At 46.1% G+C, this 23,418-nt stretch overlaps 2 protein-coding genes across 5 annotated transcripts in view; one reads left to right on the forward strand and one right to left on the reverse strand.

Moving 5' to 3' along the window:
• On the reverse strand, window positions 1–5,593 carry stn1 (STN1 subunit of CST complex). 2 transcript variants are annotated; one of them, XM_056409413.1, is made up of 9 exons: window positions 5,461–5,593; window positions 4,792–4,887; window positions 4,443–4,520; window positions 4,042–4,206; window positions 3,560–3,665; window positions 1,973–2,123; window positions 1,455–1,577; window positions 1,294–1,366; window positions 1–673 (listed from the first exon to the last, which is right to left on the reverse strand). In XM_056409413.1, exons 1-9 carry the CDS (start codon window positions 5,591–5,593, stop codon window positions 516–518), a joined length of 1,083 nt encoding a protein of 360 aa, XP_056265388.1. In that variant the 3' UTR covers window positions 1–515. The 2 variants fall into 2 exon arrangements, with proteins under 2 accessions (XP_056265388.1, XP_056265387.1); XM_056409412.1 differs by having other exon boundaries at window positions 3,560–3,671.
• The window catches only part of slkb (STE20-like kinase b), a 20,648-nt gene continuing 2,736 nt past the window's right edge, over window positions 5,507–23,418 (forward strand). For 2 of the 3 annotated variants that reach the window (XR_008830917.1, XM_056409405.1), the window contains exons 1-15: window positions 6,233–6,945; window positions 8,144–8,308; window positions 10,673–10,721; window positions 11,799–11,948; window positions 13,417–13,489; window positions 13,651–13,845; window positions 13,951–14,032; window positions 15,396–15,527; window positions 16,336–17,109; window positions 17,194–17,324; window positions 17,524–17,647; window positions 20,489–20,668; window positions 21,802–21,931; window positions 22,956–23,080; window positions 23,177–23,368. Coding sequence is in view for 2 of the 3 variants with exons in the window: in XM_056409405.1 (XP_056265380.1) it covers window positions 6,796–6,945; window positions 8,144–8,308; window positions 10,673–10,721; window positions 11,799–11,948; window positions 13,417–13,489; window positions 13,651–13,845; window positions 13,951–14,032; window positions 15,396–15,527; window positions 16,336–17,109; window positions 17,194–17,324; window positions 17,524–17,647; window positions 20,489–20,668; window positions 21,802–21,931; window positions 22,956–23,080; window positions 23,177–23,368 (2,652 nt within the window). In the remaining variant the exon portion in view is untranslated. Of the gene's footprint in view, window positions 5,600–6,232; window positions 6,946–8,143; window positions 8,309–10,672; window positions 10,722–11,798; window positions 11,949–13,416; window positions 13,490–13,650; window positions 13,846–13,950; window positions 14,033–15,395; window positions 15,528–16,335; window positions 17,110–17,193; window positions 17,325–17,523; window positions 17,648–20,488; window positions 20,669–21,801; window positions 21,932–22,955; window positions 23,081–23,176; window positions 23,369–23,418 lie in introns of those variants that run through there. The other variant, XM_056409406.1, reaches the window with a different exon arrangement.

Here is a 23,418-nt window from a genome sequence, read left to right on the forward strand (position 1 = left end):
TGGTCTCTAACTCACACACATTTTATTGGTTGAGAGTGTGGTTTAATGTGATACATCGATGGTATGTTTGGATTGCAGCATCACATTTTCTTGCATGAATATTATTTTTAATATTATCTCTCTGCATGAAACAGTAAAAAAAGAACAAGAAAACATACTGGCTTGCAAATGAATGGGTTAAAAAAAGAGGTCTTACATTTTTCCCCCTAAACCCCTTTAGCGAGTTAATCAAGCCAAGCATGGCCCTGGCCTGTTATTCATCTCCTATCCCTCAACAGGTCTTTTATCGTAAATGTTTACAACAGTGAAGTCCACGTGGTCCTGAAAGCTTCCTGAATGTCGATCATTATGCAGAAGTCATTTCAAGTTGGCAAGAGCCCCACTTCCCAGTGGTCATGACGAACAAACGGAATGATTCACTTCAAAACATATTGGACGATCACATTCTGGAGCAATAAACCACAGTGCACGCCGTGTCTGCAGTGACACCGAAGGTTCCCGCCGCCACACTCAGGTCAGAACACGGTGTAATGGCTGTCGCTGGTGCTGACGATGTCGCTGTTGCTCTCCAGGGAGTTGAGGACGAGCTCCAGCGTGGCTTTGCTCACGTTGAGGCTGTGGCGCTGCCTGACTGCAGACAGGATGTGCAGGATGTGGCAACCCTTCTCAGCATCTACGAGCACGGGAGGAAGCAGCCGTCAGCACGCAGGCATGTGGCCGTGAGCAAAAAAAGAATGCGAAGGGAACAGAGGGATTCATGGAGTTTAGTTTTTTCAATATGTCTACACAAGAAGTAATTGTTTTGACATAAATTAGGTGTGATTGTACAAGCAGAGAAACAGCTAGAATTTGTTATTTCTTCAACTGAATGATAATCTCTGCTACACTTGCCACCCAAGGAGATTACCACGAGTCAAACTAAAAACACAGTAGGTCAACGTTGATCAGAAGCTCGAGACTTAAAAAGGGAAAACTTGTTGCCTTTGTTCTGGACGTCCAACCAGTGCTGATGTAAGTGTAGACTGCTATGGACCCAGGAAGCCAGACTAGCGGATTCTACATTGCCACCATCTCTACTTTGCACCAGAAATACTAGTAATTATTATTATTTCAATAATGTCGCGTATGATGTATAGAAGGCTGTGTCAGAACAAAAGTGGCATACAACCACTGGACCAGAACAATGCGTAACCATTCAGCGGCAGCCCGCGGGCGTTAACCTGCGAGGAGAGCAGGCTGCTGAAGCCAAACACGGTCAAACCCATTCAGAGAAACCTTTTCCTCTCTACTTACACTTCTCTTTCTGAGAGTCCTCCCTGATGACGTCTTTGACGGCGATGAGGAGATCTGTGTCATGTGCCGTCACCTGGCGGGAGATAAAAAAGGGCAACAGCGTGAATCCTCAGTAAGATAACCAACTGAAGTGAGGGGAGTTTACTGGAGACGTTATTTACGTGATAGACTTCATCCTGGGATTTGACTTTGCGGTACACAACTCCCTCGTCCTGTAGAAGTTGCAGGGCCTCCTTCAGAAGCTGGCGTAGCTGCTGACATGCAGAGGGACCCGCCGCGGGCGCCTGCACAGCAACAGAGAGCGGACGTGAAGTTCCATTCAAAACAACGCAGCATTCACGCTGGTGTTGCAGCCAATAAGCATGTGGAGATGGGAGGTGACATGAGTCAGAGGCAGACACTGCGGCATCGATTACTGTGGTTCTGTTTCAGATCTTCATAAATGAAAATAGCTCAGTGTGATGTCTTCTTGTCTGGTTTCATAGGATGAAGGAACAAACTAAATGAAGGATGATGTTTTCAAATGAAAGAATACAAATGAGCTTGTATGTGAGGAATGAAATCCTGCCCGTCCTTCCTCCCTTGGTTCATCATTCTCACCTAAGGCACATCAATTGATTCCACCACCACACATCTTCAGAAATGAAGGGATCCCACCAGTATTATTGTTTGTGCGTACCGAGTCTGCTGATGCTGTTGGTGGCTGGCTGGACATCAGAGGCTGCAGGAGGTCCTGGACGTCATACGGTCTGAACCGGGTCACCGACTTCTGCTGGAAGAAATCCTTGATGATGTTCGTTGCCTTGCTGAGCGAGCTGAGGGCCGAGTCACTGAGCAGAGAGAGAAGTCTGGCCTTAATACAGTTCATACGAATGTTAACAGAGAAAATGTGTCTTTGTGCCGGTAGTTAGATTAAAGCCTGCTTTCATTATAGGTCCATGTCCATTTTCCAAAAATAAAACTGAGTATTTAACTGCAATTTCTTTTTTTATATTTGATTATTTTATTGCATGCTACCTGCATATTTCTAAGGCTGCGCAATTATTATAAATGTTATCAAATTCACAACATGGTCTTTTCAAATGTTCAAATCACATAAGGGGCTATATCTATTAGAGGCTACATGTGTGCAAAAAACATTTAAAATTCTATCATCATTTTAACTCCATAATGTTGCTGCAATTTTAATGTTTTTCAGGAAGATTGAGAATAATGATGTCAAATTGTATTACGCCTACCAATATCGCAAGGCACATCACAACTGCAATGTCAGTGACACGCTTGAATGACGGTCGTTATCGCTTCAAAAGCATTCAGTCCCACTTTTCTCAGCGCATCCTGCAGTGTACACACACACACGATCAGACGGTATGGTCGTCCTTCCCCAATTCACTCATTCCAAGTTTCCAATATGTCACTGTGTATTAAATTATGAATTTATGCTGTTCTCTGTAAAGTGCAGAGTTCTTGACTATGCATTTAATTCTAATTTACTTTTTACACATGGCTCTTTTATGAGAAATTCCTTGTTTGGTGGGTTTGCATCCACCCGATTAGACCATAGACTGTCATCACCCATGAGTTTGATGACAACGGTTGGAAGCTTGGAGTTCAGCATTTTCTCCGTTGTTTTTATAACCAGAAGTGACACCAGAGGGTGGAGCGAAGAAGAACCGAACGCTGAATAAGATTTTTTTAGGATCAGAATGTTACAATTAACTTGATAGAATTGAAAACCCATAACCTGCTTTATGATCTGTTTGACTCAAAATAATAATGTACTAACTGAACATCGCGCTGTAATGAAGAAGATTTGAAACTAGAGATTGAGATCATAAACTCAATTATGTTCTTCTGCAACTATTTAGTTCCACCCAACTGGAGTATTACAGCCACTCACTGTTTATCTTGGTGAACCAACTACTAATATTCAGTGGTGGTTTGAAACGCAAAGAGAAGAATTTTCTTTCGTACATTTTCTAGGAAATTGGGTTAATATAAAACCATTTGGATCTAAACAAGGCTACAGTGGTATAAAGGGTGCATAAAGAGATAAATGTTTAAAAAATATATATATCTAATTTTCGTTTTTTTATTGATTGTATTTTATGTGTATGGTTACAAATATGTGTATTTATGCATGTATGTGTGTGTACATATACATTATACATACATTTGTCCTGTTTTTCAGCTTAACTTGTTGATTTTAAATGAATATCTAGAAATTCAATACAAATGTGATCAATAATAAAAGAGATGTTCGTACCCCGTGGCGTTCGGCCGCAGCTCTAGCGGTTTGTCATAGCACAGTCTGTAGAGCCGAGGAACCTCCATCATCCACTCTATCTGGACCGCCATCACTGGGTCGTTCACTTTATCTTGGAGCACACACAGATACACACACACACACACGATGAATGGGCAGATGATATCGATAACAGGTACTCTCAGATATAGAATGTGCTGTGTGTGGCTGCGTGTGGGTGTGTGTCTTTGTGTGAGGAAGAAAGACATGTGTAGGTCATGACTAAATGAGACTGCAGTAATAGGATAAAGAGTGTTCTTGCTCGGCACTTCAAGAGCGTGTTCTAGTTTGGGCATTTGTAGTTTCTACTGAACCACCGATTAAATGTTGGTAATCTGGGGGACATTGGTGGGTGTAACTGGAAGGTAGTTAAGCGACAGTGGATGATGGGTTCTGATATCAAACTGACACTGTGCCCTCAGAGGACAGCCCTATGAACTCACAGAAGGTGGAGGCCATGATTTCTCTCTGTTGCCTCGACGTCTTCACTGGTCCTCTGACTCGGAGCAGCTCTCCGATCTCCAGACGGAAGCGGCCCTGCTGGGCCTGTCTCAGCTTCTCCAGTTCAGCGACGGGGTTGAAGCCCCCTTCACTGCATTTTCCTCCTGCTGGAGATGACAAAAGAATATCGGACATAACGCAATAGTTTGTGGCAATAAATTAATGTTTAATAATGATATTATGAAGCCCTTTTAAAAATAGTTTAACTAATTGATAACGACGCTACACTTTTAAGGTACACTAATCAACAGTTTGATTAGGAGGATGCTAAAAGCTATTTCAAATGTGTAAATATGGCTGAAACGTATCTTGCCAACACAGATTTATACAAATGCAAGCTCACATTTGGTAGGACCCTCCTCCTCTTTCAACAGGTCGTTCTTCCAGCAGAGGCAGTTTATTACACCAGTGCCGTCATCCACTGTGAACACAAGGAAAGATACTCAAAATGTGTTTTTGCATTCGATTGTGGTTGAGATTGGAAGGTGATAAACGTGTTTGTTTCAGGCTTTTATATAACAGGAGTGTGTGTGTTGGTAAAATATCAACAGAAACTGGAGCTTTGTCAGAGATGGAGATTATCCATAACAGGGAACAATGCCGCTCTTTGCCGACATTGCCACAGCGGGTCCCAAAATAACTCCTAAAGACAGTGTTCACACTCAAGGGTGTTTGTTCCACAGAAGGATTACCTCCATAACAGAAGAAGTCGTCTCTTTCTCTCTTGTAAACTACTGTCCCAAGCACATCGACTTTATAGATGGGATGCAGGTTGTAGAAGTAAATACCTGTGAGACACGGGGAGAAATAATAGTCTCAAATAATTATAATAATAATAATAAAGTTCATTATTAAAATCATCATCGTCAACATCATGAGGTGCAAGTCAAAAACAGTCACCGATACAAGTAACAGTGATGTCATTTATATCAAATGGTAAACGTATTGAAACATTACATTTATATAAATAATAAAAACTTCTTATAACGTTGTCCACTAGGTTAGTTTACAAAGGAGCGAATTGTTTTAACAGGACAGTGATGTCGTATGTGTACAGTCTTACAGATTGTAAAGCCCACTGAGGGAAATGTGTCTTTTGTAATAATGGGCTATATAAAATAAACTGAATTGAATGCACGTCAGCTAACTAGCTAGTTTACAGCAACTGACATTAGTTTGTAAATAGCTTGCTTGGTTATTTGATCAATAGTGTTTGTTTCGTTGTATGTTCAGGTCCTTCGCTGCTGGGAACAAACCTTCCGACCTGTAACGTTCCTTGTGACGGTTCCACATAAAGCCCACGCGGACCGCCAGTCGGTGACAGACCCGGTGTTTCTACGGGGACCGCTAGCTGTTATTACCTGGCACCTGTGTGGACTCGGCCATCTCCAGGATGTCCCTGACATACAGCCTGGCGAAGGCAGAGAAGATCGGGTCCAGTCCCCACAACATCGAGGCGGGCTCGTCTGCTGGGTCCATCGTGGCTGGCTGCATGTCATGGTGAAAACAGAGGCAAATATTGTCCAGCTGCTTTTTGTCGGCGAAGAAATTAAGCTAGCTCCGGTGGACGTGCCTTGACAGGAACCCAAAATATTAGTCACGTGACGGCTCGTTGAGTTACGTGAAATGCGTCTTTGTTATTTAAAGTGACTATGTAGGGTTAATACATACGTATAACATGATAGCAATATGTCAAGGGCTGAGTAGCCTTCAACTATCCATATGTTTGAAATAGTCGTGTTCGTGCTTTACTGTCTGTACGGCGCGGTTGTTTTTCGCAATGGCGTATGGGACATGTAGTTTCAGGAACACAAAGGAGCTTGACTGAAGTGTTGGTGGCACGTTGACGCAGTAACACTAAAACAAACAAGTAGAACACATGTTCTTTTTTCTTGCTGAAAATAAGTCACAGTATTGCCGTGAACTGTTTAAACGCCTCCCACCCCACACTGTAGTTGTATTTAATCTCCCATACGGACGAGGGCAGCAGAACACTGTAATTACCCCGCCAACTGTCAAACACGAGGAGAACAGAGAGAAAGAACCGGAGACGCGCGCACTCGAGGACGCGCGCAGACACTAAATCCGCTAGATTACTAAACCCGTCTCACACCAAGGGACCGGTGACCGTTTTCGTTTCCTTTTTTTAACCGTGTTAGCTAATGTTAACGTACGGGACCAACTGTACCCGTCTTTAAGCCTAAAGGAAACTGATTAATTAGTCTGTAGTATACAAGTAATTGAGAGGACGCCTCACTCCTCCTTTGTTTTTGTCTTCTTTTGGTTGAAAGGGGAGAGAGCCCCACAGGGTATTCGGGCTAGTGGGTCGTCGGGAGTTGGAACGACGACGAGCTTCTTCCTACTTCGCCTCGCATTAAAATAAAATCTTCTTCTAGCGGATATCAGATGACAGACACGTCTACGTTAACTGTAAGCCTATGTAGGGGTTAACAATGACCCGAAGAGAAGGAGCTATTCTCTGGACTGGCCCAACACGGCGTGAAAGGCTAGGCTAGGTTTCGGTCCGAACTGTCATGAAAGCTAGCGCTCTCCGAGCGGGTTCTTCTGACTAATGGGACGCACATAGCAGCCACAAGACGTGCTCTCTATAACTGTTCAAGACACGCGACACCGTTATTTTTTTAAAGGGGGGGGATTCCTTTGTCAATGTTGTACGCAAGTACCAGAGGATCATCATGTCGTTCTTTAATTTCCGTAAGATCTTTAGATTGGGTTCGGAAAAGAAGAAGAAGCAGTACGAGCACGTGCGCAGAGATGAGAATCCGGAGGAGATATGGGATATGATCGGTGAGCTGGGAGATGGAGCCTTTGGAAAAGTGTTCAAGGTAGGACTTCGTCTCCTTCGGAGCTTCTCGTTGAGTGGCCTTCCCCCTAGTTATCTTGTCCCCTCAGACCGGTACACCTGCACTGGGCCACAGGTGGTGGTCAATAGGACTGCTGAGGTCACTCCTACTTGTCTAACCCCTCTCCTTTATAGTTTATGTACCTGTGACATCCAAAATATCATCAACTCCCCCCCCTCATCTTGCTTAAACATGACTGCTCAACTACCTGGTCTCCATGACAAGTAAAGCTGAAAATGAACCACAATCTAACACACAAACCCCCCCTCTCCCCTCCATCATCGATGACAGGGTTGTTTGGTTTGACCCCAGTGTTTTGCTTGAGCCAGAAGCTTAATTTGCATTAGTGACAGTAAATGTTATCATAAGGGAGTGCCCAGCCATGTGATACCAGGAAGTGTGCGACGAAGCGATGCAGTTCACATTGATTGTTTGGCTTTCTGGACGCCTGGGAAACCGTTGGAATTGCCCACGTTTTTAATCCGGTGTTATTTAGTATCATACTTAGTCTAAACTTAATCTTCTTGCACAATAATTTCATCACATGGTGCTAATTTCCCAGCATTCCAACAGGCAGGACTGTTGAAGAACGAAAAGAAAGAGGGAATTGTCATTCTATTGTTCAACGTTGTTCCACAAGCGCAGATGCAAGCTAAAGGAGATCTACAAACAGTAAACGGCAGAGTTGTGTCTGAGTGTTGGGTCGTACCAGTTGTGATGCATCACGGGGACACACCCCACTGTTCATAGTGATTCCGAGTGAACTATGAGCGGCCTGCTTTAGGCCCGATGAGTCGATCATGGGGGTGTATGTGATTTTAAACGCTGTGTATGGCAGGCCATTGAGAAGGGGGGGCTTCCCATATCGCCTTTAAGCACATCCTGCCTACAGAGAAACCCAAAACAAACGGGAGGAATTTCTACTTCAACAACACCTGTCTACCGTCCCGCTAGCTTACTCAGACCTACAGCAAATCCTCTCAACGGGTGCGTTTGATGCAGGTCTGAGGTCAAGACAACTTTGAAGTCCGACATAAACCAAGTCTTCTGAGTCTTTAACATCACACGTGTTTATCCTGAGCAGGGAAATGTTCTGAACCAGAGCCGAGCACAAGAAAAGAAAGATTTAAGACTGACCTGAATAACCACACAAACTTCTGATCACGTTCTCGTCCTACAGGCGCAAAACAAAGTGACGGGAATTCTTGCTGCAGCCAAAGTTATTGACACAAAGACCGAGGAGGAGCTGGAGGACTACATGGTAGAGATTGAAATCCTGGCCTCCTGCGACCACCAAAACATTGTCAAGCTGCTCGACGCGTTCTATTTTGACAGCAAGCTGTGGGTGAGTAGAGGGGAGAGCTCTCTGAGCCGACAACGTCCTCGGTGTCAAGGTCGAGTGAGCGAGAGAGATGAAGCATCACTTGTAAGGGGAAGACGTAGCGAGAGAGCAGGCAGCAGTGGGGATGAAGGTGTGGTACGGCTCTGCCTTCCAGATGGGTAGAGGAGCTCAGACAGCCAGAGGGTGCTCCAAGTAGAGACACGTCTAAAGGGTCCAGCTGATCAAGATCTTCTTGGACACCAACCTGTACAGGTGTTCCGGACGCTTCTAAATCGTGAGAGGGCCCCGGGGTGGACCAAGAACACACTGGTAGGATCATATATCTGGTCTGGGAATGCCTCGGGGCTTCCAAGGAAGAGCTGGAAAATGTTGCGAGGGAGAGGGATGTCTCGGGTGCTCTGCTGCCCCCTGGAAGCCGACGCCCCCAGAAAAGAGGAAGAGATGCGATGGATGGACTGTACTATTATCGCAAGGCTTTATGAATTCCTTTACCTTATCAACATGTAGGGGGCAAAGTTCACATGAGCAGCAGAGACGAGCAGCTTTTTAAACTGTTAATCATCAAACTAGTTTATAATCCATTAACTGTGGATTTAAGCTTCTTTTTGGTCATCTGCCATATTTAAAAACTAGTTTTTATATACCCTGGAATACACAGTCTCAGTTTTAGCTGTTTAAGGGCATGTTGGGCTTCAGTGAATTTTGACTTGTTTTTACCTCGGCGCTGGAGCAATCCTGTGTCAGCAGATAGGATTATACACTCGGTTCTAAACGCTAGGTGTGTGTGCGTGCGTGTGTGTGTGTGTGCGAAATTCTCACCACTCCTGTAACATACTCACTCGAGTCAGTACACGCGTATCAAAGAAGACAGTGGGGTCTTTATCAAGTCTGGTGATTACCTGCGTCTTTCATTTCAGTGCTCCTCCTTTTTCCTCCCCATTGTCCTCCGAACAATGGCCGTGGCCTGATCGAGGTTGCCTGTTGATTTTAATCTTGGCTCGTGTACCACCTGATCAGAGCGGAGAGAGTGTCCAGTATATTTTCTCCTGGAGATGAATGGCTTCATTCCACATAACTCCAGGAGGGGACTGACTTCAGAACTGCATCCTAAATTGTGTCACCCGTTGACCGCAGTTTCCAATTTCAGTTGCACAGCAACAGTTTTGTTTTGTTTTTAAGGCTCTAGTGATGTTGCTAATGTAGGTGAGGTCACACAAAGTCTCACATCCTCCTTCTGTAATGGATTAGTAAATATGTGGGTGCACCCTTCTCCAAGTGTTTGTGTGTAGGAGAGAATATGCCCCGGCCCTGACCCCGGCCCTGACCCCGTGGTGAACAACGACTGTGGGGCCCATTGTAGAACAGCAGAGCTGTTAAAACAACAACACGCCTCCAGAGAATCACTAGTGTGTGTATATGTGTCTATGTGTATATGTGTGTGTGTGTGTGTGTACTTTCCAAGACTGTTCTGAGACTTGAGGCATTGCACGTCCTGGAAAGGGCTTTTTGTTGTAAGTAGAAAAGCTCAACTGAATAATGGAAGGCCATTGAACCTTGATGAAAAGTTAGTTCCTTTTTAAGGAAATACCCTCTGAGAAGATTTACTAACTTTCTATTTGAAATGCAGGCTGACCCTATAACACAATCCGGAGGCCTTAACCAGCATATCCGCCACAATTAGTTTCTCAATGGTTGCAAAATAGCAGAATTGCGGGCTTTACTTCCTCTTCCCTCATGTGTGGCATTTGGCTCGGGGGAGAGGATCATGAGCTTCATAGAGACACTCTGCTCCAGATGCTTTACCTTCACCGCTAATCACACTCGCTGCTGCCTCAAGTGCTGCGTCCATAGAATCTTTAATCCTATTAACAGAACAAGGCCGAGGGCCTGGCCTTATAGCTTTGGACCGAACGGCTGTGTGGAACCTTTTCCACAATGTGGCCCCTAACTGGGCCAATCCTCTTTCATCAACAGCCGTACTGAAAGCTCTTAAACAGCTCGGAGTGTTTCGTTCATGCAGGCCGGGTGGAGATTCACACTCCAATTGCTTCAGGTGGTTGGAGTACTTGGTGGTGAGAGTCTGTTGAGTGTTGCATGTATACAAAGCATGTTCATGCAGAGGCGAGTGGTCCTCCTCTCTGAGCCTTCCAGGCCCTCACTGTAGCTTTGACGGATCACTGTGTTCAACTTCAGCATCGCTGCCTCATCACGACTCGCCTGCGCTCGCTTCCGCTTCACATTGTTGCTGCCCGGCTCATCGCTGCGCTCTAAATGATCAACATGAAATGAAGAACGCTGTTTTAACATGAACAAACGCGTGTTGAAAACCACATTGACTCTGTGTTCCCTCCACCTGCATGTTGGCAGATCCTCATTGAGTTCTGTGCTGGAGGGGCTGTGGACGCAGTCATGCTAGGTGAGTCAGCACTTCTTCTTTGCATCGAGGTCAGAATGACGAAAAGGAAACTGTTGTCAAAACGGCACCAAACAGATCTGTGGAAATACCCACGGTCAGTGTAAAGGCTTTAGCACAGCGGGAAGCTGCCACCAATCAGAATCAGTTTTATTGGCCAAGTAAGTTTGCACAGGCAAGGAATTTGACTTGGTAAAGTGTCTCTCAGTGCTTACACAAAATATACATTACAACACAACACAAAACAGAACAGAGCAGTACAAAACAAACAGTGCAACGGTCTAGGAAGTTTAAGAAAGTGACTTAAGAAAGTATATACAAGTGCGAGAAGTGCAGGGATAAATATATATATGCTACAGTGAGTTAGCCGTTGAGTAGTGAGACGGCGAGGGGGAAGAAACTGTTTTTGTGTCTGGAGGTTTTGGCGAACAGGGATCTGTAGCGTCTACCAGAGGGGAGGAGTTTAAATAGTTTGTGTCCGGGGTGGGAGGGGTCTGCAGTGATTTTTCCTGCCCGTTTCCTGACTGGAGGTGTACAGGTCTTGGATGGTGGGCAGGTTGGCACCGATGATCTTCTCTTTGTTTGTTCACTATATAGAACAACAACATAGGCTGCGTAGTCTAAACCGAGGCGGCAAACTTTATTATTCCTTTCAACCTTGACAAAATCGGCGCAGACCAGATCTACTCCTTCCCTTCCTTTTCACAATAAAGGCCCTGGACATATACACTGTCACTGTTTGCCAGAGGGAAGTCAAATTCACCCAGAGCATTTTTGCTGAAAGGAAACTCATTGAAAAGGTTTCCAGTAGCTTTAGGCTGCAGTTTAGCTCAGACGCGGCTCAGGGTCAACAGGATCCTGGTGGTTGGTCATCTGCCTGCGTGAATCTATTCAAACCTTTTTTTGAAATTGCAGATTATTTGTTGTGCTGCTCGGTGTGTAAAGGCCTTAAGGAATACATAAAGACCTCTAGACCACGTTACAGTCCTCGTCATTAATACAGTTGATGTAGCTGTGTGTGTGTGTGTGCTCCACAGTCAATAATTCTGAGCACACGTCTTTTCGTGTGCTCCCCTGTAGAACTGGAGAGACCTCTGACGGAGCCTCAGATCAGGGTGGTGTGTCAGCAGACCCTGCTAGCCCTCGTCTACCTACACGAAAACAACATCATCCACAGAGACCTGAAGGCTGGCAACATCCTCCTCACGCTGAACGGCGATGTCAAGCTGGGTACGGGCGGAGTTTAAATCCACCTGTAACCGCCAGGAAGTCCAGCTACAGATCCTCCAACTGTCTCCCAACATCATACCCAGAATGGATATGATTCAGTCCATCGGCGGCTCCATGAAGATAGCAAGACAATCCCACAAAAATGAAAACTGTTATATAGTCTTTTTAATACATTTTCCTGCTTCAATGAGGCGCTGAGCCTTTGGCCATCGTCTGTATGATGTTTACTCAAGAGGGATCTGCTGTACAACGATCCATCCTTTCACAACAGGTCAAACGCATTCAGTAATCTGAGTGCAGTGTTTGTTCTCGTCGGACACACACACGCATACACACATACACACACTGACACTCATACACACACAGGCCTCTCCAACAGAACCTCTGAGCAACGTGTCGGGTGACGCGGCGCGGAAATAACTCATCACACGAAACCTTCACCGTGATTTGTCAATCCGTTTGTCTGTCAACATTTAGCGAAAAAAACAACCAATGAACACTCAGTAAATCACAAAGGACCTCCCACCTCACAGGTGAGGCTCATTAGCAGCCTGTCAGTCAGAGAACCAGAGAACACGGCGCGAGGACAATGTGCCTCATTGAGATTGTTCTGGAATGTTTGATGTAGAACACGTGGGTATGTGTCATATGCAAAAGACTTTAAAAGGTGAATTTACATTTTTTTGTAGAATGGAGAAAATGCCCCCAGCCTCCAGAGGGTTAACATTACATATTTGTCAGTTTACCAAGGGCACTGGTTCTGCTGCTGTTCAGTGTTAAAGATGACAGGACCAATGGAGTCTCAAATACACTTTTTTTTTTTACTAATCTGATGTTTCACTGAAGAAACAATTTATCATCCACGATATGAAATACCTCGCTGGCACTTTATAGGTAGGAGCCTCTTTGAAAACACAGCTCTGTGTGAAGTTTTGTCCCATTTCAAGCACACACATTTCCCATAATGCAACTAATAATGATCAGTAAAATGCCCCTTTTTAAAAAGAACTGTGACTTAAACTGCACAGTTTTAAGGCGAAAGCGAAAGTACTGCTGCATGGCTGTAGCGGACATCGTAATGAATTAGTGAGCGTCATGCACACAGCAGTCGTTGCTCTGTGTAAACAAACATGGATCCACCAGCTGATGCAGTGTCTCTTAGAGGGGCATGAGTCACTCTGGTGGATGGAACCAGCTCGGAGAGATAACACACAGCAAGTATTCTGTCCAGTGACACAACACACAGACACAGAGGTGCCGTTACTCACATGCGACACAGACGAGGCATGATGTCATCGTGCAAATCTAAAACCAAATGTGATAACGGCACACGGTGTTCTCGCAGGCCGCATTCTTTGTTCTTTTCACGCACCAATGAGATTAGCAGTTGTGCTGTTTGTCATTTAGTTTGGGAAAAGAAATGCCTCTGGTGTCCCACCAACGAATATCTGGTTTGCTTTGTCTTCAGCTGACTTTGGTGTGTCTGCCAAAAACGTCAAAACCCTGCAGAGGAGAGACTCTTTCATTGGGACTCCTTACTGGTGAGCTTAAAACCAAACCAAACATGTTTTCGTGGTCGGTGAACCCTTTCGTCATGAAGGAGGTGAAACTGACTCGCTATCAGTTTGTCTTTCTTTTTTCAACGAGCAAACATCCACGAACTCCACATCTCCTGACTGTGACTTTCCTTCCGTGCCGCCAGGATGGCTCCAGAGGTGGTGATGTGCGAGACGTCCAAGGACCGTCCGTACGACTACAAGGCCGACATCTGGTCCCTCGGGGTCACCTTGATAGAGCTGGCACAGATTGAGCCGCCCAATCACGAGATGAACCCCATGAGGGTCCTGCTGAAAATAGCCAAGGCAGATCCTCCGACCCTGATGCAGCCTTCACGCTGGTAAAGCCACTGGTTTTAATGGTCGTGGATTGGTTTTGCATGGTATCGTGATGTGCAGAGATCTTTAATGTAGAAGAGTAATACATTTTCTTTTTTTCTTTTCAGGTCCCCAGAATTCAGTGACTTCTTGAAGCGGTGTTTGGACAAGCATGTGGACAACAGATGGAACCCCACACAACTGCTTCAGGTACCTTTCTCTTAAACATTCACACAACTTTTTCAGTTAAAACAGGAATAATGTTGGTAAGCATTGGCCCAATGCCACCAAGCCCTTGTATTTGGTGACCAAAGTACATTTATTCTAACCTGACCCGTCAGAACCATCTGAGAAGCGGTTTGGAAAAGGACAGACACTGTTTTGATGAACCGTCGGTCAATCAGACGCTGACCAAAAGTGAGAGTCTTCTCCATCTTTTCCATGTAGAAAAACCTTCAGTGTCGTCCGTTGCTCTTCTTTCATTGAGGAAATCCTCTCCAGTTCTAATAGAATAGAAGACACTGCAGCATCTACACTGACCTTATCCGGAGCCACCATTGTTGACAACCAACAGTCTCCTCTCCATGTCCTCTCACACACACCTAAGCCCCGCCCCTAGCTGGCAGAAGCTCCTCACAGCCTTACTTCAACCCTGACCCGGTGGATTTTCATGTGATCACCCTGTTCTCGCGGAAATCCAGCTGCTGTGCAAGGTAACACTTTCGGAGGCCAAAATGGTCATTTGTGTCAAGACTAAAGGAAAAGAAAGAATAAAGAACATCGTTAAATTATATAATACATTATTTATATCGAGAGTTCCATCATTTTATTTCACTCAAAGTTGACTATTAATCCTCGTTCCCCATCCCCATGTACCAGCTGCCACTCAAGATGGCAGCTGTTTACCTGTCCATGTCTGCGTCAGGTAGTGACCCGAGTGTCCTGGCGAGACCCGCTCATCCGCTCATCCCTTTGTGCCTGCGCCGACGTCAGCAGGGCAGCTTTTTTTTTTAAGGGTTTACGGTGCTCGTCGAGTCGGAGCCACTTGATAGAGCAGCAGCAAGGACACACACACACACACACACACACACACAGAGGAAATACATTAGAACGCTGCAGCTACAGGATTGTTCTGTACAGCGGACGACTTGATGGGCTTGAAAGTCCAACACAGCGGTGTTCCGCCAATGACGGTTTTGATATCGAAGAAGCTGCATATTCTCAGGACAGCGATAGAATATGTGCAGCAGATTTCTAAGACGAAGGAGGTGAGGTAATCTCAAAAAAGCTGATTGTTTCCTTCCAGAGGGAGGAGGGCAACAGAAGGGGGCAGGAGCACCGTGTGGTTTTTCGGATGTTGTCTGATATGGTGGACAAAAGAGAACCGTCTGTTTCACTGTGAGCTATTTAATTGTCGAGGTCTATTGGATTAGTTGTCTGCAGGGTTTCCCGTCTTTCCGGCCAACTGGGTTGAAGTTCTGTTATTGCAGCGGGTCAAATGTGAACTGGCTGTTAACGATGGAAACGAAATCTTGATTACCAACCGAGTTATTTTGAATTGTCTTTTGCACAGCATTCATTTGTGTCCAGCGTGACGGACAGCAGGCCCCTGAGGGAGCTCATAGCCGAGGCCAAGGCTGAGGTCACGGAGGAGATCGAAGTCCACAAGGAGGAAGAAGAGGAGGAAGAGACGGAAGCCCACCCGGTGTGTAAACATTTCTAACAAATCTATTTGAAAAGGGCATTTCTAGAGCTGACGTAGTAAGTTAGTTGATCAGCTTATTATAAAAGGATTCATCTGCCACTGCTTTGATGGTTGCATTTTAGTAATTTCCAGATTCTTAAGTGGGAGGATTTGGTTTCATCATTGCAAACTTTATTAGTTCTGGTTTTATTAAAACATTTTAAAAAGCTTTTTCAGTAAAGTATGTTGGTAAATTATCACCCAGTCCTTTAAGAAGACTTTTAAATTATGTTATTAACTTATCGATCATCTGCTCATGATTCAACATTGAAATGTCAGTCTTTTTATTTAAAAATCAAAAAGAGTCCATTTTGTTTCTTGTTTTGGTTGTGTGCCTTTATTTTATATTTATTTTGAGAGTTTTAATATTAATTTTTACATTTTGATTCCAAACTCTGGATATTGTTAATAAATTAATGTTCAATGCCCAGCTATAAAGACATTTTTATCTTTTTATTTTATCTACAGTGATTAGGCTTCAAATAACTTCAATTAACTTTTTTCATTAATTATTTACCTGCTCATTATTTTATGGATGTATTCCAATAACACAAAGATATTCAGTATACCACAATAAAAACAAAGAAAAGTATCAGGGCAATTGAAAAGATCGCTTGAAAGTATACATTTATTATCAGAACTGTTTTCTGGTTAATTTTTTGTTGACTAAGTGATAATTAATTAGCGTTAATAGGTGTGGGTCATTAGTGCACCCCCTCTATGTTGAGGTCAAACTAATAATCCTAATCTTTCACTGTCACTGCTTCAGGGCCACAAACGCGCCCACTCTGATGTCAGCGTTGCCAGCTCCGAGGATGAGAAGATCCCCCTCTCTCCCTCCAGCCTGGAACCAGTCCCTGAGAAGGTGGAGCCCACTGTGCCCCCACCCGCTAAACTCCCTGTGGCCAACCACGTGGTGGACACTAGCTTTGTGGAGGAGGCCGCCTCCCCGGTAGTTGAGGAGACCTTAAACACTCCAGATGAGGAAGGAGAGCTGGGACCGAAACCAGTGGAGGAACAGCCCCCAGAAGCAGGAGGAGATGTTGCCTCTCCAGAACCAGAGAACGCACCAGACGCACCGGTCAAGGAAATGCAGCAGCTGGAGATTGCAGTCGAGGATGAAAAGGAAGTTGACACGTCAGAGGTTCCAGCCAACCCACAGGCCAGCTCAGAGGGCACTGAGGCTCCGCAGGAGGAGAAGATGGCTGTTATAGAGGAGTCAAACGCACCAGCCGAGGAGAAGGAGCAGCAGCAGGAGGAGGAGGAGGAGGAGGAGGACCGGTACAAACATCTCAAGGTGACACTGACACTACCAGAGCAAGATGAAGGTGTCCCAAAGCAGGAGGATGGGGAGAAGCCCACAGAAAAGGAGAAGATGAATACAGAACATGAGAAGACGGTTCCAGACCAAGCTACGGATGACAAAGAGAAAGATTCCGACTCTCTGAGCAACTCGGTCGCAGACAACAGCAGCGTGGACCTCAACCTGTCCATCTCAAGCTTCCTGTCTAAGACAAAAGAGCCGGGCTCGATCTCCGTACAGGTAACCCTCGAAGTCTACACACTTGAATATCAGCTGAGCCACAGAGGCCTCCTCGGACACGTCTTCTTTTTTCTGTTCTTTCAGGACAACAAGCGGCAGAAGAAGACGATGAAAAAGACTCGCAGATTCATGGTGGATGGAGTGGAAGTGAGCGTGACGACATCAAAGATCATCACTGACAATGATACCAAGAACGAGGAGATGAGGTTCCTGAGGTATTCACCTGCCTTCATTCGTTGTATTCACTGGCCGTGGGTTGTGTGTAAATGGGTTGCCTAGTAACCTTAGTGCTCAGCCTGACTGAGGAGTTCCTGTCCACATATCAGAACTCCATTAGAGATCAAGTACGTTCACCACTGATCTGCTTGGTGCCAAACCGATGCACACTTCCACCACCCTATCTCTCCTCTCCAGACGCCAGGAGCTGAGGGAGCTGCGTTTCCTGCAGAAGGAGGAGCAGCGGGCCCAGCAGCAGCTCAGCAACAAGCTGCAGCAGCAGAAGGAACAGATCCTCCGGCGCTTTGAGCAGGAGACCACGGTGAGTCGCTCCTCTCACAAAGGATTTACGGTTCTGATGCATCCAACCAAACGGCAGTTTGTATCCATGTTTCCCACCATCGTCTGGTCATTACGTCGTCCTGGTCATGGCAGGAACATGAGGCGGAACGTGGCGCTGAGGGGAGTGGGCTGTTCAATCTGAAGATCGAAGGTTCAATTCCCAGCTCATCTCGTCCATGGCGATGTTTTTAGGCAAAACACCTCACTCCAAAATATGCCGTGTGTGTGATTGGTTAACTAGCCCTGATGGATAGGGGCCCATGTCAGTGGCTTCATATCTTCTTTTAGTGTCCTGGCTTTTTGTCCACTTTTTAGTTGACTTTTTACAATGCAATATTTAGGTAATGGTGGTATTTAGCTCTATATTGTAAATGGATGTATGATTTTAATCATCGCGTACCTGGCTCTTAAGCAGGGTTTTTCCTGCATAGAGAAAATGTGGGCGCGCGCCTAAGCCGTTTTCCCGAACGCCTAAGGACTCGATCACACCAGACGCGCCTCTCAAAAACGCGTTGCCCGCAAAACCATTGATTCCCGATGGTACGGCGCGACTTTCAGACGCGCCTTTTAAATGCCACGCGGCGCGGTTTTCTTGTGTTTTTCAGGCGCGGTTAAAAGTTTAAATATTCTCAACTTTAAGCGCAAGGCGCACAGCTCATCAATGTCACACTCGGCCAATGCAGCCAATCGAATCAAGCAGGAGTCGGGCTTTCCTTCCTGTTTTCCCGAGGACAACCTCATATTCTATATTATATTAGCGGTATTTAATTACGAAGATCTTTATAATTCTAAATCTAAACACGACTCAAACTGACTTCTGCTCGGTCGGAAGTGCAACTGAAAGCTTCGCCATCGAGACACAACTCGTGGAATAGATGGTGGTGTTCGCCGTACTCTTTCCTTTCTTTTTTTAAAATATATTGAACCCAAAATCAATGGTTGGTTGCGCACGCAGGTCCGCTCCACAGGCGCACCGTGCTGTTTTGCCCGGCACATTTTTGCCAAGGCGTTTTTGGTGCGGCTGCGTTTTTTATAGTCGCGTCTGATGTGATTGTGCTTTATGGCAAAAAAAAGTCTGCGATGGAAAAAAACAAACTGTGTTCATCACGTGCATGTCAGCGAATATGTTCTCAATAGTATGTTTCAAGGAGGCTACAGCCGAACCCTCGTTCTGTTTTGATCAATAGTAATGGAGTTGATAAGCGTGTCTTCTTGTCTGATCACTACGCAACTGTGAGGTGCGCGAATGGACAGAGTGACACATTAAAAAAAAATTGGGAGCACCGAAGACCCATTTTGACCCAGGAAAAACCCTGTTAAGTTATTAGTGAAACGAGCTGAGCAAACGTCAGCTCGGCTAGCAGCCCCTCCAGGACATTCTGTGTCCACCGACCAGCGTAAGAGAAACACAGATTTTAACGTGAAGCTGCTTTAATCTGTTACAATCCCACTCGCCACATTCGGGAGATTGGGAGGCCCCGCAGCAGCAGAAAATGACATTGTGCATATAAAGTATAACAGCCCTGCTTAAATGTTGTCAGGACTCTCTCAGAGAGTTACAGGATGACGTCTTTCTGGAGTCATCATCAACCAATGATCACTGGTGCCCCCCTCAAACAGCCACTGTGGCTCTGTGTCAGAGCAGGGTCGTCCTCCAATCAAAGGATCGGCGGTTCGATCCCAGCTCCGCTAGTCAATGTATTTGGGCACTTAACCCCGATTTCCCCCCGCAGGCTTTCTTGTGGTGTATGAATGAGTATGAAGGGTCAGATACTCTATTTGAGGGCTGTGGGGTCGAGTCAGGCGGCTAATATTCAAGCAAAGCCCCGCAGAGCGTGTGGGAGAGCCAGAGGGAGGGAGGCGGTAGGTGAGCGGGGTCCATCCACGCTATCGGTCAGCCTCCAATGTTTACGCACCGCTGGATTTACAACCTCCAATGGGACCTGTGGCTCTGCTCTCAGACGGGAGACTGCCTTTCTGTCTACTGACGCATAGAAGATAGAAAGAGATTTGTCTAAGCAAACAAAAGCACGATGATTCTTAGTTTCAGATGATTATACACTGATCAAAATATAGTTGTGTAAATTAATTCCGATACTGGCTCTCGATGTTACACAGTGTTCCTCTTTCCCAGCCCTTTGGCAGCTCTTCCCAGGGGAGGAAGTCGTTGTGGTCGGGCAGCTTTTGCTTTAGGTATTTCTAGAAACCAGAAGTTCTTAAAAAAAGATAATAGAGCAACGGATGGATTAAATGTAAATATACGTATTATTGCTATCTGACTCATTTTCCCGTCATATATATTTTTTATGAAACGAATGTGTGCATTCCAGAGCTTCTCGTGAGCCTTCAGTCACGTCACTTTTTTCGTGGAGGTGTTTCAGCTTTTCACTTGTTGTTGTTGTTGTGTAAGTTACACAACAACAACTTCAGCAGCAGTCACCAGCCGGAGTGTAACGGAACTCTTTTGCCATCTGGAGGTTTGGGAGCACCAGAAGCAGAAGAAACGGGCTGGGCATCGAAAAGACGTCACTCTGTGGTTGTTGAGCAGACCCGGTGCAGAAAGTAAAAAAAGAACCAGATGTAGGAAAAAGTGTGAAAGGCGATGACTCATCCGAGTGTTTTCTTCCACTGCTCACAGATCCAGGTTTTCCAGGGCAAACTATTCATGTTGCTGTGTGAAGGAGTCCCTTCACTTGTCATTGCAGTAACTGTTGAGGCTGTAGCAAATGGCAACGGTATTTGTCTTTACATTCGAAGCGTCTGTTGAGGTTTAGGTAGAATAATAACACTGTTGTGTGGCCCCCACCCCTGTGTCTTCCAGAGTAAGAAACGTCAGTACGACCAGGAGGTGGAGAACCTGGAGCGGCAGCAGAAGCAGACCATCGAGAGGCTGGAGCAGGAGCACACCACCCGGCTCCGGGACGAGGCCAAGCGCATCAAAGGCGACCAGGACAAAGAGCTGTCCAAGTACCAGAACATGCTGAAGAACCGCAAGAAAGAGGTGAGCACCTTTGATGTCCGTTCACTTCCCTGGGCACTCACGCAGACCGGTGGGAGAGCTTGTATACACGTCCTATTTATAGTGAGTTATTTTGATATGTTGACGCACACAAAAGCCTCTCTGATCTGTCTTGTGAGTGTATGCGTAACGGCCGTTTAGCCACAGGAGCTCAACGAGTCTGCGCTGCCACTTCTAATGTCCGTGTTCATCCAGCCGCGGCTTCCTCCTCACTGGACTTCTCTCTGCGGCTCGCGGCCGCCCGGCAGGGCGAAGGGGGCGGGAGCCTTTCTCCCAAGCGCGTGACAAACGCGATCATGAACCGTATCAAAGACGATATTATCCAAGTCCTTCCGAGGGAGTTAATGAGGGCGCCGCTTTGCTGTGACTCTTGAACTCTGACACACACACACACACCCACACACACACACACACACACTGTTCCTCTCTGCTCTTCCTCTCAGCCCGTTGTTGGAACAGTCTTCCTGCTATGCGACGGTAGCATCACAGAGTCATCCGGCAGATACTTCTTCTGTCGTCCGATGCTGTCGTCGTGCCTTTTCCAACCCTTCCCCTTCCCCGAGTGCTGAGCCCCGTCACCGGTTCAGAGTGTTTAGATCAAAGTCTGAGGGAATGCCCTGTGACCCACTGGGAGGCCCGTGTTGTGATTCAGTCTTTTACAGCTGTCCTCTTGCACCTTGTCCAACGCTCCCACGTGTCTCTCACATTTGTAATCTGGCCTCTTTCTTGTCTCTCAAAGTATGACTCACTACTCTTGAGACTACACACACCCTACAGGTCAATGTGACAACAGGCAGGGGGGCAGGCTCTTTATTACCTGTTGTTACCGTCTGCTTCTTCAGCTCCAGCTGAGCTTAGCCTGGGGTGAACTTGGCAGAAAGCCTGTAGGCAAGCACGTACACACACACACACACACACACACAGCCTGTCCAGCTTAATGTATGGATAAAGGTTCCTGTGTCGAAGTTTCTCACTGATGAGGCTGATTTATTGTTATTAATAATTTAATGAGGAGGATGGTTGTCGGTATCATCCTCATTACTGTGGGTGCAGGACACCATGTGACCTGCAGCCTCTTCCTGCGTTCCCTGTAACCTCTGTCCTCCTCCGTCCAGGAACAAGAGTTCCTTCAGAAGCAGCAGCAGGATCTGGACACCGCTCTGAAGAAGATCATCCAGCAGCACAAACTCGAGCTGGCCACCATCGAGAGAGACTGCCTCAACCACAAGCAGCAGCTCCTCCGAGGTGAACGTGAGACCAGGCCGACCGTCGGTCCGTGATGCCGTGTTCGTGTGCCGTCCGTAGAGAACGGTCAGCGCAGCTGGACTCCGATTATTCCGATAGTTTGAGGTGTTTTCTCCACTCCATGAAAATAATTCAATCTAGAATTCAATTCAAGATTATTTCTGGCGATGAGGTTTGAACATGTGAAAAACAGCAGATTTTCTAGCAGGCAGGCAGTCGTATCCGACCGGTTTTCAGTTTGTGTCTGGAGTCGACAACAAAGCCCGGTCAGCTCTTTGTCCACGAGACCAAAACAGATCATCTTACTGTTATCGTATCCTATTTACCCACGTTGGCGTTCTCTCGTAGTTATCCGTTCATCACACTTTGCAGCAGCATCGAACATCGGAACAGGCGGCTCAGCAGAAGCAATCCTGGACACTTGAGCGCCTCAGAGCAGCTCGTTGTGAAATAAAAAGAAGTGATCTTTATGGCGTAAACCACCAAATCACATTTTGAGGATGTTCTCTTCCCAATGATTCGACTCACGGCCGCAGAAGTGAAGCACGTCATAAATGTAGTGGTGAGAAACCTCTCACCCTCACTTCTCTCTTTAAAAAAATATATAAAGGCTCTCGGTGACAATATTTATGGTTAGTTTGATGATTAGTGCCAGAATGTATTTATTACTTTATTACATGGACCTCCATATTCAGTTCAACAGTTATCCAGTTTATACAAACGTTAAATACATTTGCTTCTGACCGTGTGCAAATGAATAATCATCATTCAGCGGTTCTGGGTGGTGAAGTTTGGAGTTTACTTCTTTACTTATGCCCAATGTGTCATCACCAAATGTGTTTTATGTAACTCATACCGCATATCTTCCTCGAGGCCGGTTATCACTCGTATTGTCCGGTCCTCTCTGTGTGTGTGTGTGTGGGGGCGGGGTTTGGGGCGGCAGAGAGTGGAAGGAGTCAGATGAGCAGTAAACAAGCCTGTGAATGGCTCCTCTAATCAGTTAGCTCTGTCGTTTGTCCACTAGCACGGGAGGCCGCCATGTGGGAGCTGGAGGAGCGCCACCTGCAGGAGAAACACCAGCTGTTCAAGCAGCAGCTCAAAGACCAGTACTTCATGCAGAGGCATCAGCTGCTGAAGAGACACGAGAAGGTACAGGCGGCGGGGCGCTTCTGTTCCCGCCACAACCCGAGCAGTGGAAAGTGGGAGCTCCACCCTCCCCCCAATGTTCTGTGTCTGCTTGTGCAGGAGATGGAGCAGATGCAGCGCTACAACCAGCGGCTGATCGAGGAGATGAAGAACAAGCAGACGCAGGAGAGAGCCCGGCTGCCGAAGATCCAGCGCAGCGATGCCAAGACCCGCATGGCCATGTTCAAGAAAAGCCTCCGCATCACCGGAGCGGCCATCACCCCCGAGCAGGAGAGGGAGAAGGTCAAACAGGTACTGTTCTGCTGGGAAGTGAAATGAACCCGTTTGGGCTCTTATTGGAT

The sequence above is a fragment of the Pseudoliparis swirei genome, chromosome 24 (assembly GCF_029220125.1).
Source record: "Pseudoliparis swirei isolate HS2019 ecotype Mariana Trench chromosome 24, NWPU_hadal_v1, whole genome shotgun sequence".
In the NCBI taxonomy this organism is placed as follows: Eukaryota; Metazoa; Chordata; class Actinopteri; order Perciformes; family Liparidae; genus Pseudoliparis; species Pseudoliparis swirei.